Here is a 14,862-nt window from a genome sequence, read left to right on the forward strand (position 1 = left end):
TTGCTGAGTGGCTCCTGGTCCAGTCTGATGATTTTACGGATAATCCTGACGATCTCGTGGAGTTTGGTTGTGTGACCAAGCCGTTACGTTACCAGTGAGGGTGGGTTCAAATGGAGCACTCGCAGAAGACTTGTAGAACTGATTGGTTGACCTGGAGTTTATGGAGTTTCCTGGGGAAGTCTACCGGTGCTGTTGAAAAGGTGTTGGAAAGACGGCTTCACTGTAAGGCTTAAAGTTTGTGATGGTGCTGAGGTACTTGTATCCCTCAACTCCCTTTCTATGGAGTGGCCGTCGACCCCCAGTGCAGCTATGGTGGGTTGTTCCCGGTGGAAATCAGAGCCTTGGTCTTGGGGACAATGAGATCAATGTCATTCCCATAAAAAAACACAGAAAAAAACAAAGGTGTGGTCTGTTCGCTGGCTACAGGTGATTGGCCAACCCAGCTCGATGTCAGGTTGTGGTGCAGCAAACGTTTGGTTCGGGCTCAACTTTTTTGCCGGACACTGGTGTGTTTTTTTTGCAGAACCCCTTGCAGCACACACCGCCGCAGCCAAACACACTCCACCCATTTAAACTGAATGTGATGCCTTGCGTTTTTGCCTCAATGTCTGATCCTGTTTGAATACGACCTTAGACCTACTCAGTCTCAGATCTGCAAGGCTTGTTCACCTGAGAGGTGAAGCCACTGGCGCCCCCTCCTGGTAGGGTGTAGCTGCACAGATCTGCACATGGAAAATTTTAGTTCAAATCTAGAAGATGGGATGGAATTCATAAATAGCTTGTTGCTAATTTACAAATGTGTTGGGACTTTGAAATTGAGTTAAACGAAACTACAGATTACGCATTCCCAAATCTGAATACAAATATTTAAATCTCAGTACACATTTCCAAATGTAGTTATACCTTTACAAATTCAAATATATATTTGCAGGTGTCACATGCATTTGCAATAATAAAGTCCTGATTTTATTTCAGTACCTTATGTACGGGCTAAGTCTACTTCTTGGAGATGTTAACCCAGGAGTGCCCCAGTTAACGTGCTTGACTTCAGTTCAGTGTTACTAAAGGAAACCTTTGCCATGTGTGTAGTAAATAATCTGCAAGCTGTTCTTTGACTGCAGAATAATAATCACACCATGCATAAATGTAAATGAAGCCAATTTCCAGGTTCCATCGATAAACTGAACACAACTTACAGCATGACAAAACTAAACTTACCGCACTACAGCGGTCAACAGTGATTTTCCTACCTAAGTACCTGAGCCCTCAACATTAGTACAGTGACAGCCAATGTACACACAGTAAATTACATTTAAATTCTAGTTGCTCCAACAACATGTTTGGCTCCTACACCCCGTGCGTACTCAAATGCCCTCGGTCAGTGGCTCAAAATAAAATAACGGCGATTGATTTACTCTAAGTCCGTGGTTTGAGTTGCAGTCAGGTCTGAGTCATGCTGCTTTACTGGAACCCAGCGGCTCCTGTTTCCCCTCTGGTTTTTATTAATTTGAGATTAAGCGAGTTGTTACCAGTGTTATACTAAATGTTCTTGTGTGAAAGTACAGGACGTTTTCACAGCGTGTGGCCGGAACAGAAAAATGACTCTGCTCAGGCAGAAACTTGAAAGACTGACACAGACCCCTGGGAGGAATAATTGATGCCTGAATTCAGTTTCAGGAAAATACACAATTTTTTCAGCTTAGAGGTGCAACATGTAATATTATTTAACATCAATATAGCGCTGTTGCATTAATCGTAGTACTTTGCTATAACTAGTGTAAAGCAATGGCATCCCGGTGCAGTCTGTCTGGTATTGTTAGTGCTCGTGTTTCTTCACATAAAGACCACATTTCCCATCAGCCCCAGCACTATCTGTCCCCCCTCCTCGTCCCCTGAAGAGCATCGACATGTTGGAAGTGAGTTTTCCATCAGTCTTTCACTCCGACCATCGTTCGCGAGGCCCAAAACTTTGCAGAAACTCTGAAAGCTTCAGCTCCGTGTGCTCTGGAAGAACAGCGCCCTCTTCCTGTTTTGTGCCGTAAAGCAGCACAAAGCAGATTTGATCCCACCTGCTGACAAACGGTGGCGAGCGCAGAGGAGAGGCGGATCACAGATGGTCTGGAGTGTTTACAGTAATTATACTAATGTCTCAAAATCAATAGGATGATGATTTATTGATGGTAACAGGCTGAAAATCTCGTCGCTACACTTGGAATAATCCAGCGCTCGTGCCTCACAGTGATGTAAAAGGTTAATTAAACTCTGGATAATTTTCATAATTAACATCACAAGATTCGTCTTTAGTTTTTAAGGTTGGAAATCTCCATCATTAAGCCTGCTGCTGTTGCGACAGCGCGGCTTGTTCCTTGATATTATATAACTATAACCAGATTAATACAACATTGCTCTGTGTGTGTGTGTGTGTGTGTGTTTGTGTGTGTATGAGAGGGAGAGAGAGAGTGGGAGAAAATGTGTATACATGTTTGTGTTTTTTTTTTGCATTTGACCCCAATTCCTTTCTTGCCAATTCTCATCGTACCACAATCTCTTGTGCTGATGTGTGTGTGTGTGTGTGTGTGTGTGTGTGTGTGTGTGTGTGCCCAAACATGTGCATGTGTGTATGTGTATTTTAGCACTACCAATAGTCTGCACTTCTTTAGATGAGTTTTTAACTATTTTATGCATACAATGTCTACAGCAAAAAAAGTTTTATCAAGAAGTTTTGTCTCGTCAAAACTTTCTTTAAACAAGGTAAAAAAAAAAAATAAATCTGCCAATAAAATGAGATAACCCCACTTGTTTCCAACGCAAATCCATAATTTTCTTGAATCATGTGTCATTTTCTTGATCCTGGTGGATTCATCTGCCTGATCCTGCCTGATTGTTTCAACACATTTATATTTGTTACCAGAAAAAAAAAAAAAAACAAGTGAAACCACACTGGAAACAGGTGGGATTATCTAATCTCTCTAGCAGATTTTTTTCCCTGTTTGACGAAAGACCAGATTTAAACACTGAGGATGAGATGAGAGGATCAGCTGGAGTTTAGACTGAACTATCAGCTGGAAAGCAGATGTGTCATGATGGATTTTGGACACCAGAAACAAAAAGACAAAAAATTCGCCACAGATTTCTTCTGATACTGTTGTTTTCTCCTGATCTAAATGTCTTGTCGATGAATTGTTGTCATGTCTTGGCCGTGTGTTTCTCTGCCGGCAGGAGGCATGCTGTGCCTACGTGCTGATGGTGACGGCGGTCTACTGGGTGTCCGAGGCCGTCCCGCTCGGCGCCGCCGCCCTGGTTCCTGCCTTCCTCTACCCGCTGTTCGGGGTGCTGAAGTCCAGCGAGGTGAGTCTGCCCGTCTGCTCGGACGTCCGAAGGTTCAGATGTTGAGTTGGACAAACATTTATCAGAGGAAAACTCTCTCACTGCTCAAGTTCAACCTCAGTGGGCGGAGTTTAAAAAAAGTTTTTTTTCTGGCAAAATAAAATAAACTGACGCTCAATGAAAAAGACAAGAGGTAAGAGAGGAGAGAGCGCCCCCGTCTCCTATTAAACTTTCCCATACAACTACACTGGATTATTAATTGAACATATCCACAGATTACGTTTGTTTCTGATGTATCGTCTATCATGTCAGGTGGCATTTTAGCCATTTTTGTTACTTTAGCCACCAAAAGTACTTAGTTACACACAGAAGAATAAAGGTGCTACCTGGAACCAGATATGTTTTTTTTTTTTTTTTTTTTTGGAGTGATGCCATAGAAGAACTACAAAGAAAGAAAGAAAGTGGTTCCACAAAGAACCTTTGCGGAACCACAGGAGGTTCATTAAAGAACTATTTCTGTAGATTATTCTTTAAAGAAATCCCAAAGGTGCCTCAAAGAATGATCAAAAATGATCCCTGGAAGAACTTTAGCAAAATCAGGTTCTTTAAAGAACCATTTTCAAGAACGTTATTTGTGCACCCAACTGATTCTAATTATTTGTCAAGTAATGTTTCAGAATAAAAGGTTCTCTGAGCGATTTGAATTAAATGATTGTCGTCTGGTTGAAAACCAACATGATCATGTTGGCTGGTTCTCAACGTTCCTTTTTCCTCCATTCAGTTGCAGACGAGGTATTGTCACGGTGTAGAACAAGCAATTAATGGACTGAGAAGATAATCTGCAGAACAATCAGTAATGAAAAGAATTATTAGCTGCAGTCCTAATTTGATACTACTGCCACCTTTAGTACTTTAAAGAACAAAGAACCTCATAAATTGTGGGAAGAAGCGTCTCCTACATAAAGAGGTTCTTCAGCTGGCGATGGTTCTTTGTAGAACCATTTAGGAGCCAGTATTTCTCAGAGTAAGGTTAGGTAAGGTTATGTAATATTTGTAAAAAAAACCAAACACCACTCCCGGCTTTGTGCGGGACTTGAGATCAAGTCGGTTGTTTGACCACTTCACTTTCCTCCTAGTACAGCCTTGAAACTCTGGGATTACAAATGCTATTCTGACACATTACGATCATGCATAATCTGTGACAAAATGCTGCCCTCAAAATGTAATTGTTCACGTTCACCACGTTCCCTTTAAGTTTTACTGTGACATTCACCAAAGGACTGCTGGAGGCACTTGAGCCGGAGAGTCGCAGGATAAAGACATGAAAGTCACTGTACACAATGGCTTGCGCTGTAAATGCCGCCGCTTGTCATAATTTGTCTCAGATTAAACCCTAGAGAGAGATGCATTGGTGCCAGCGTGTCCACTCGCCCACGCAGGGCTTAGCAGCGGCGCGAGCGAATGTCCGAGGTAACCCAGAGTCAGGTGCTCCGACCGCGGCACGGCAGCAAATCAGCAGGAATTTGGGTGAAAGGACTTTCTGTGCACGGTCCTGCTGTTTTAGCAAAGTGTGTATGTGTGTTCGCCACACACTTATTGTTAGACATGTGTGTATGTGTGTGTGTGTGTGCACATTTTTCCGTATGCACTGTATCTTGGTTGCATCTTGCAGTGTGTTTTCATGTGTGCACTTTTTACTTTGCATTGTTCTGTACATGAGTGTATGTGTGTGATTGTAGGTGTACGTCTGTTAGTGTGTGTGTGTGTATGTGTGTGTGTGTGTTTGTAATGAGACCCCCTGCTTCCCTTGATCCTCGTTGCCGGCAGCCAAGAGCCAAGTTTCGGTGTCACCGGGTTCGTCTGTCCTATGGAAAGCAGCGAGAGACATTTCCCCCCCTTCACAGCAGAACCGCGGCGCTGCTTTAATGTTACTTTTATTTATTATTATAGCTTAAAAAACCAGAGGGTGCCGGGGTTTGGGGTTCAAATCCCTGTGTAGCTCAGTGGGTAGTGGGTGGCTACGCATTAACACTGTCAGGCATAAAGGAAAACCCTTCGCTGGTGATTTGAGCTGGTGCTGTGATGTTGTTTGATGTGTGTTTGTTGTTCGGCATGAAGAAAAGAAAGATAAGGGGAAAAAAATTCAACTATATAACACAGGAGCACATGACATTTTTCAACGAGAACCCCTAAAATTATAGATCCAGGGCTTCTTGGTGGACTGGACTTGCTGCAATATTGAATTAACACACGGGGAGAAATCCAGCATAGAAGCGGGAGAGCTCACTGCCACAAACAAGGGGATCAATGAGGCTAAACTGATCACTACATTTGATTCCAGATATTGATCAGTAACTGGAATCTTACTGATTATGTCATTATTCCACGGCCCCAAGATTTAGAATAAAGACAGAATTATGTGCTGAGGTGAAATCCAGCAAGGAACAAATGCAAAATTTACAAATAAATACAATAAAATAGATTAAAAAAAAATGTATCAATATAAATAAAAACAACATTCCACACAAGAACCACCAACATACACTTATTCAAGAAAAGAGTCGCCGCTTAGCCCGCTTTTATCGCTCTACGTCGCCCCCCTGTGGAGGTGGAAACACATATTCTTGTAGTGGAAAATCTCCCTGCTACACCGTGTCTGTTTTAAGGGTGGAATGTTCCTTTAAGGTTTCGTTCCCCCTCTGGGTGGTGATGTAGCTGAGGTGCTTGGGCTAAACGCGGCCCCCTAATGCTATGGGAGGTCATGTAAAGTTCATTTAGGCTGAGTTACTTATGATGCAAATTGGTGGGGAGAAAGGGAGAAAATGTGCTCCGAGCAGTCGCCCGAGCACAAAGTTTTCCAGTGTTCCCGTTGCACCTAAACACATCGTCGCTGTTACTTCAGTTCAAGCTTATTTGATTTTAGGATTTGGAATCAAGTCTTGATCCCTGATAGTTACATGAAAACGGTCTAATTGCAGAAGTCCCTCTTGCACATCACTGAAGGCAAGGCAAGGCAAGGCAAGTTTATTTGTGTAGCACAATTCAACACAAGGTAATTCAAAGCAGTGGCGGATACAGAACATGGTTAATGGGTGGGCCTAAACAATTCTGGATGGGCCTTTTATTTCATTTTGTTTATTTTTTTAGATAGACATGTATAAAATGATATGATGAAAGAAAAAAAACCTCTCGGACCCGTAATAAATTTTGGTATGCAATTTCCTAGTAGGCTACTCATTTCATAAAATAAACGTTGGAAAAAGGACATTAAAACATTTACTTATTTAGTTAGTTATTTTTTTGGTCTTGAATCTGATAGGGTGGGCAAGCTGTCAATCTGGGTGGGCCTACGCCCATCCAGGCCCACCTGTAGATCCGCCTCAGATTCAAAGTGCTTTACAGAGACATTAAAAGCAACAAGACACAATTTAAAACAATAAAAACAGTCATTTAAAAAGGGAAATAGAAATTGAGAACGATAGCGATAATAAAATACTGAAAATTGAAGCCGAGCTGTCCACCGAACGTTCATTGAAATCCGTTCATTAGTTCTTGATAAAACTTGCTGACACACACACACACACACACACACACACACATTCTCAGTTAAAGGCCTCATGGCGGTGACTAAAATAAGAGACAAACGTGATTCAAAGTCTGGACACAAGCACACATCTTTTTCTGAAAATTTTCAAAAGCAAGAAAAACTTGCAGTATTCTGTATCCTCAGGGGGAGAGTTTTTTTTTTTTTTTTTTTTTCCTCCAAATTTGCAAACCCCCCTTTTTCTCATTAAAGTAGAATTTACCTTTGCCGAAAAATACCTGCCTCCAAAAATAACAGAGTCATACAGCCGGGTCGTAATCGGTTTAACTCTGTCATGGTTCAGAGCTCGGACTAATTCTTGGGGCTGGGAGGTTTAAAGTTGTAATCTGCAGGACCCTACACCTTATTATTTTTCTAACTGCCCAGTTCCTCCTCATCTATTTTTTCCAAACGACGTTGAAATGTTAAAAACACACACACACACACACACACACACACACACACACACACACACACACAGGAAAGTGTTCGGTGGAGCAGCTGCAAAAAGAGCCGGCAGGTTATTTATAGAAGAAATGTGCAGATTATTACTTTAACAAGGCATTTAGATACAGCAGGAGCTTGATGGACCATGCAGCTGATGATTTTTGAGTGTGTGTGTGTGTGTGTGTGTGTGTGTGTCACTGTAAATATATCCACTCTATATGAAGCATCGTCTCTTGGCTGTAAAGGTTTTTTATCAGCGATGGCCCTCTGGAGCGTGTAGAAAACCCCATTAAGCTGTTACTCAACATACATGCAGTCATTACCCTCAACATACATCTAACTCGCTTTCTGTCCCTGCACACACACACACACACACCTGGGTGACACACACACACAGTATACAGTACTGTACCAGTCGGTGCCACACTCCATTAACCCCGCTTGTCATCGTGTTGCATTGTGTTTGTTTGAAGAAAAAAAAAATGCTTGACTGCCTCTGTGGACGAATCGCAATCAATCATCCGACAAATCCGTCTTTAAAAATTCACAACCAACACTTGCATCTTAAGTTTTTGCCTATCTTGGAGCCTTGGGCGGACTGCAAACCTCTAAACAGAGCGGCACTCTTCCTAACAGTTTTCCAGCAAACTAGTCTGTGAATGCAACACCGCTCAGCAGCTCACTTGGAACGACTAAACAATGGAAATTCCTACCAGCAAGTGAATGCAACACTACAGTTAAAGTGCATGGTAATCGTATGGCTTCGAAGCCTAACAACACGTTTAATTGTCGTGACTTTACAATAAAAAAATTTAAAAAGTGGGGAGAAAAATCGGATTTTGTTAGCTTGTAAGATCTCCTTCATACTTCCAGGTTTTAGGTTTGCACAATCGTGAATCGTCAAATAACCACAATGCATTGTGCTCGGATGTTTATTTTTTATTAAATGAGCGAAACCTGCAAAACAAAGTCTCATACTAGTTCATTAATAATCAGAGTCGCTTAAATCTGTTGATGGAATTGAAAATATCAACAAAAATCAATCTGGATTGCAAAAAAGGGGAATTTTGATAATCAGTCTAAGTCTGATGCAGATGAAAAGTTTTTTAAAAACTTTCAAACAGCTCCAGTGATTGGACGACACGTTCCCAATACAATTTGATGTACGATATCCAAAACTCAAAACTAAAACAATCTGATGTAACACTGTAAAAAAAACAAAAAAAAAACATAGCTTAAGTTTCAATAGTTCAAAAGTTTGACTAGTTAAGGTTTGGTCGTGAGAGCAAAATGTAACTTTAACTGAATTATGTTGTTAATTTCGTCTGGCAGTGGAGCCACACGGCTGCATGCTGGGGTCATTTGGCTCAAAATATTTCAAAATAAAACGGCATTTATGGAATGCAGCTCTTGGCAGCGGCAGCGACTCAAATAAATTTGATTTGTCTGTTCTCCTCCAATTCAAGTTCCGTGAATGGGACTGACTTTCTGGAAGGTAAACAGTTGAATTTAAAGTCCCGTTCCGCTCAAAAAAAAAAGTGCTTTTCTTCTGTTTCTGTCCCGGTACAGCTGGCCCCCTTTTTAGCCACTTTAAGGCACGAGGGGATGCTTTTTTTTTAAATATGTAATACTGATGAGCAGAGATGATTATTTTGGGGTTTCATCAGTGGCTGGAGGGGGACTTTAAACATGTCGTCATGGCAACGTGCCGATAATATGATCGGTGCATTTGTGAGCACCACAGCAGAATGAAACGGAGCAAATGTCACAGTTGTTTCTCTCTGACAGCGTATGCATTGTTGCATTCTTGAAACTGGTGATATATTGAATTTAAAATGTCATTGCATCAGTACAGATTTACCAAAGTCTAATCTCCCTCTAGCTTCCTTAGCGGACGCAGTCGGGGTCAGACGTTTAGGAAATGCTGAGTAATCGTCTATAAGCAACAAATGTAAAGACTGACCTACATGCTGGCCTCCATGCACCTCACACTTTCTGGATTAAAATGAGTTCCCAGTCTAATTTCTGAGAGTATGTAGGCTTCCACTTTTCCTCCCTCTCTCTTTTTCTTGCTTTCTCTCTCTCTCTCTCTCTCTCTCTCTCTCTCACACACACACACACACACACACACAGCCTGCACTCGCATGTCAAATACGATGCGTGGAGTTTCTGTCTGCTCAGTCGAGCGATCAGCGCGAGGCGGCCTCATTAAAACAATGACAGGTTATGAAGTGAACAGAAAACCCATTAACCTGCGGGACAGGAAGTTACATCACGGAGGTAAACACCCGGGACGGCGTGCTCAAACATGTGCACACCCCCTGCTCCTGTAATCAGCCCGACAGTATAACTTTACTGTGTTCACTGGCAGCTCTTTTTTTTTTTTTTTAAATAGATGGATATGATAAAATAAAACAGTTGTATGTTTTGTGTGTATGTGGATATACAGGTATGTCCAAATATACATGTGTCATTAGAATTAATATGTACATTCATACATTGACTATATGGACAAAAATATGAGGCCACACCTCTTGATCAGTGAATCCAGGTGTTTCATTCAGTCCCGTTGCCACAGGTGTATTAAAGCCAGCAGCTAGCCATGCAATCTGCCTTTACAAACATCAGTGAAAGAACATCTAAAGAGCTCACTGAGTTCCAGCGTGCTGCTGGAATAGTGATGGAACAGGAAGCCACCGCTGCAACAAGTCAGCTGGTGAAGTTTCTTCCCTCCTAGATATTCCACCATCAGCTGGAAGTGGGATTATTGCAAAGTGGAAGCGTTTAGGAACCACAGCGACTCAGCCACCAGGGGGCGGCACCACGTAAAGTCACAGAGCGGGGTCGCCGAGTGCCGAGGCTCATAGTGCGTAAAAGAGTCCGACGCTCTGCCGCCTCTGTACCTGCAGAGCTCCAAACCTCCTCCGGCATCAACATCAGCACAGAAACTGAGCGCCGAGCGGCCGCACGCCAGTCTCACATCACCGAGCACGACGCCGAGCAGCGGACGGAGCGGCGTAAAGCACGCCGCCGCCGCCGGACTCTGGAGCGGTGGAAATGTGTTCTGTGGAGCGACCAATCAGGCTTTTTTCTTTGTTTTCAGGTTTTGTTTAAGGCACGGAGTTTGGCTCCCCCATGTAAAATCTATTTTTTATTTCGATATGTTTAATTTGAATTTATTTGGATCCCCTTTACTCACCATAGACAACGACTCCATGCAAGTAAAAAACAAACAAACACAAAAACAATGAATCGACAACAATAAACCTTTCAGTATCGATAATTCCAACAATGACAAAATGCCCATAATCTATCAGGAAATAATCTGCGTCATGTTCCTGCTCAACAGCATTTCTCCTGCTTTTCCTGCCCTGGGATTCGAACCGTCAGTATTCCCAATCCCAGGCATCTCTATAATCTCAGTGCCGTCTCACGCACAGCCTTTCCTCAGTGCTGCGTTTCTTCTCAGCGTTACATAAAACGTGAAGTGGACTCGTCACGTGACCAGCAGTGACAAAGCTTCCTGTGAGCGCTGCTGTAAGCCTCATGTGAGGGCATTTAGCAAAAAAAACAGAAAAATACAAGGTTTTCTCTCCCTCTCTCATATCTTGTTTCTTGTTTTCCTCTGTCTTTACACCGCTCTCCTTCTGTATCTCAATAATATTCATGTTCCTCCACTTTAAATATACATAACACATTCTTCTCCATTTAAATGGTCTTACTGTAATCCATGAATTAGATTTTTTAATTCTCACTGAAGCCTGGCGGAGTTGCTGCAAACTCAGGAGGCTTACTGGCCTGGTTTTGGTTTTTAATGATCTTTCTTATCTGTAAACTCACGTCAGCAGACCAATATGCAACTTTTGAATTGCTGCTGTGTAAGACTGGACAGTTGATTCCAGTAATCTGTGACAAAAAAGGCTCAATAATCTCATAACAAATGATCAATACGTGCCACAACTGCTTAAAAAGTTGTGTGCAGATGTTTCATTCATTTTGTGTAAAAGAAAAGCGTTGCTGAAACTTCTGATTTAGTTTCCACTTTTTTGTGCAAAAAGTAGAAAAATTATGCTTTTTTTTTTTTTTTTTTTTAAACAAGATTGTCTGTGTAACTACAGATATTTATATTCTGGCTCATTAACAGAGCCTGGAAGCAGCATGATGTTCAGCGTTCGGCAGAGATACTTTGATGCAAAAGTGAAATCTACAGCGACACGTTTTGCTGTAAAATGAGGAAGCCACCGTTTGGAAAAGTCCTGCCCCGTAAAGGACAGACGGCACAAAACGAAAACAAATTCTGTACTTTAACAGAGCAATGCTCAGGGACTTTACTCCTTTGAAAACACAAAATGAAAACACTCATTTCTATTCACTGTGTATATAACGACGTATTAGGGCCAATGTAGGGAGAAAAATATATATATATATTCAGTGGACAAAAACTCAGAATTTCCGAGATTAAATTTGTAAATGCACAAGAAAAAATGGGTTATTACCTGAGATTAAAGTGTTACATTTTTGAGGAAAAAAGTCACAAATTTATGAGAAAAAAAAAAATCTTGTGACTTCAAAATTTAGCGATTTTAAAGTTACAAATGTGTGAGAAGAAAACTCAGAAATTCAGCGATTAAAGTCTTAAATTTATGAGAAAAAAACTTGTCGTTGGACTGTGTGATGTTTTGAATCGTATTCAGCTGTAGCCCACACTGTAACGAAGTCACTTTGGACCAAATACAGCTGTAAAAAAAAATACTTACTTAAATCCCCATTCCTCTTGTTGTAAAGAGGCTGTAGCTGCAGCAGTGTTGTGCAGTGAGTGGAGTCTAAATCATCTGGAGTGACTCTATAAGTACAAAAAAAAAAAAAAAATCACACTGGACTCAAGAGCAGTGAAGGAAAACCAATCCCAGGCAGTCTTGTGTTAATAAGCCTCTCGTTTTGCGGCTTTTCAGATTAAAAGCTGCACCGAGCCGTTGCGGCACATGCCGGCAAATCAAGGCTTCAACTTCTTCTGCTTTTATTTCCCAGCAGAACGGTGGATTGGGTTTGTTCTCCCTTATAGCTCATCCAGTCTGACACTCAAACTCTTTTTGCAGATTTTTTTTTTTTTTTCTTTTTTTACCGTGCATGCCTCCTTTCAGTTGTGGCTTTTTTTTTTTTTTTTTGGAGGAGGAGAAGAAAAAAACGAGTCCTGCAAAATGAAAATGCTGCAAAGAAAAGAGTGCATCGCAAACACAATAAAATACTTTAGTAGCTGTTCTTCACTTTAACTTTGCTTTAATCATTTTTTTTTTAAACAATATTTCAGTTTTGTTTGCAGTACCTGAGCTTCATTTATTTATTTATTTATTTATTTTGCATTTTTTAAAATTTACTTCTTTATTTTAATTCATATTTTTTATTTTATTTTTGCACTGTTTTGCTATTATACTGCACAGTTTTTCCAGTTTTTCGTCTTTTTTGTCCATTTTTTTTAATTTGCAGTTTTATGTGACCTCCTCTTGACACCATGTAGTGTAGTTTGCCATGCTGCCTCAAACTCAGTCAATCAATCAGTCAATCAATCAATCAATCAGTCAGTCAAAAGGGAGAGAAAAAATAAGACCATGATGACATGAATGTACAGTGTGTGCATGGTGTTCAGTATGTAAAATTGATTTCCAAATCGCTGTGTATCCATTTTGAGCAGAAGTAGACTTTTTTTTCCCCCCCCTCTCTGCTGGCCAGCTGATCTGTCAGTCAGGCAGGATTTATCAAATTTAATTTATGAATGAGTTTCTGTGAAATCTGGTGGACTCATGGCTCTCGGGCCAAGAAGTTGCTGAATCCATTTTGGTGTTGATCTGGATGTGGGATTCCTGCCACCAGACGATTATTATTAATATTATTATTATTATTATTTTAGCCATGACTGTGAGACTAATGGGCCGGTGGACTTAAACAAATGATCCTGGAATGTGAGTGACAGCGTTTTAGCCGTTTTTTGGCATGTCGCAGCCGAGTGTTAAGCTTCCTGCAAACCTTCAGAAAAGCTCCTTAATTTGTAATCATTCTGTCAAAGTGTCACTTTGTTCAAAAGGTGGAAATCCCGTTTGGATGGGAAACTGCTGGATTAGATTACGATGACAGGCGAGATCGGCAAAGTAATGCGGTCTGATACGCTTTAACCTGAACATCTGTGTGTGTGTGTGTGTGTGTGTGTGTGTGTGTGTGTGTGCTCAGGTGGCAGCAGAGTACTGTAAAGACACCACGCTGCTGCTGATGGGTGTGATCTGCCTGGCCGCCTCCATAGAGAAGTGGAACCTGCACAAACGCATCGCTCTGCGCATGGTGATGATCGCAGGGGCCAAGCCCGGCATGTAAGACACACATTCACACACACGCACACACACACACACACACACATGCACGCACACACTCAGTAAAATTCCCCTACTCAGGCATACGCAGTTATGGATACACACTAATCTTCCAACCCTTAATTTCTAAATTTATACCAAAAACTAATTCTAATCCTAAAGTGACATCAGCCAATCTGTGACCTTTATCGCCCCCTAATGGTGAACACCTATAACTGCAACAACGTCAGAATGACTGCTCTCCTCCCCTTGAGGTACGGTGGCCTGAAATCACTATAACACACGATAAAAACGATAAAAAATGCTTTCTCGTTTGTTGAAGAACGTGAGCGCTTAAATACAGGTCAAAAAGTGAGTTTTAAAAAAAGTCGTAAAAAAGTTCAAGTTCAAGATTTATTCGTCACATGCATGAATGTACGGGTACAGCAGCAGTGAAATGTAACTGCAACAACTCGATAGAATAAAATAGTTAAAAAAATAAAATTAAGATAAAATAAAAGTATATATAACATTCCTATATAAGATGTACAACCAATGTACAATATACAACAATATACAATGAGTACAAATAGGTAGAAGGCAAAACCCTGAAGATGGAGGTTACGGCTGAGTCACTTTTGTTGACTTTTGTTGACTTAAAGTCCAATCAAACTATTAAATATCACTCATTTCCCATTTAACCCCACCTGAAGGCTTACGTTAGCCTAAAATTAAAAATAAAATGAAAAATGACTTTCTCCTCATTAGCTAATTTTTCCTGTTGCAATGTACGCCTATTTAATAAAAATGCCAAAAATGCATATTATATATATACAACACTTTTAGCACAGAAACCAACACCAACAAGGAGGATTATGACAAAATGCTGTTTCATTGTGATTTTAAAGGGGCAGAACACGCTTCCCTCACCCAGACCAATCTAAAACTGAGACGTACAAGAACACACACACACACACACACACACACACACCAAACGCCTCCTCTCCCTGTCCGCCCTGCAGGCTGGTGCTGGGCTTCATGTGCTGCACGGTCTTTCTGTCCATGTGGCTCAGCAACACGTCCACCACGGCCATGGTGATGCCCATCGCCGAGGCCGTGCTGCAGCAGCTGATCTGCACCGGCCTGGCCGACGCCCAGGAGCACTCC

General features: G+C 41.3%; 1 protein-coding gene across 1 annotated transcript in view; it reads left to right on the forward strand.

Moving 5' to 3' along the window:
- slc13a4 (solute carrier family 13 member 4) overlaps positions 1-14,862 on the forward strand; it is a 52,810-nt gene that overhangs the window by 14,788 nt on the left and 23,160 nt on the right. Inside the window, exons 2-4 of the mRNA XM_030045871.1 lie at positions 3,220-3,348; positions 13,580-13,716; positions 14,718-14,862. The exon at positions 14,718-14,862 is cut by the window's right edge and continues 31 nt beyond it. Coding sequence (XP_029901731.1) covers positions 3,220-3,348; positions 13,580-13,716; positions 14,718-14,862 — 411 coding nt within the window. The remainder of the gene's footprint in view (positions 1-3,219; positions 3,349-13,579; positions 13,717-14,717) is intronic.

Source organism: Myripristis murdjan, chromosome 23 (genome assembly GCF_902150065.1).
Source record: "Myripristis murdjan chromosome 23, fMyrMur1.1, whole genome shotgun sequence".
NCBI lineage: Eukaryota > Metazoa > Chordata > Actinopteri > Holocentriformes > Holocentridae > Myripristis > Myripristis murdjan.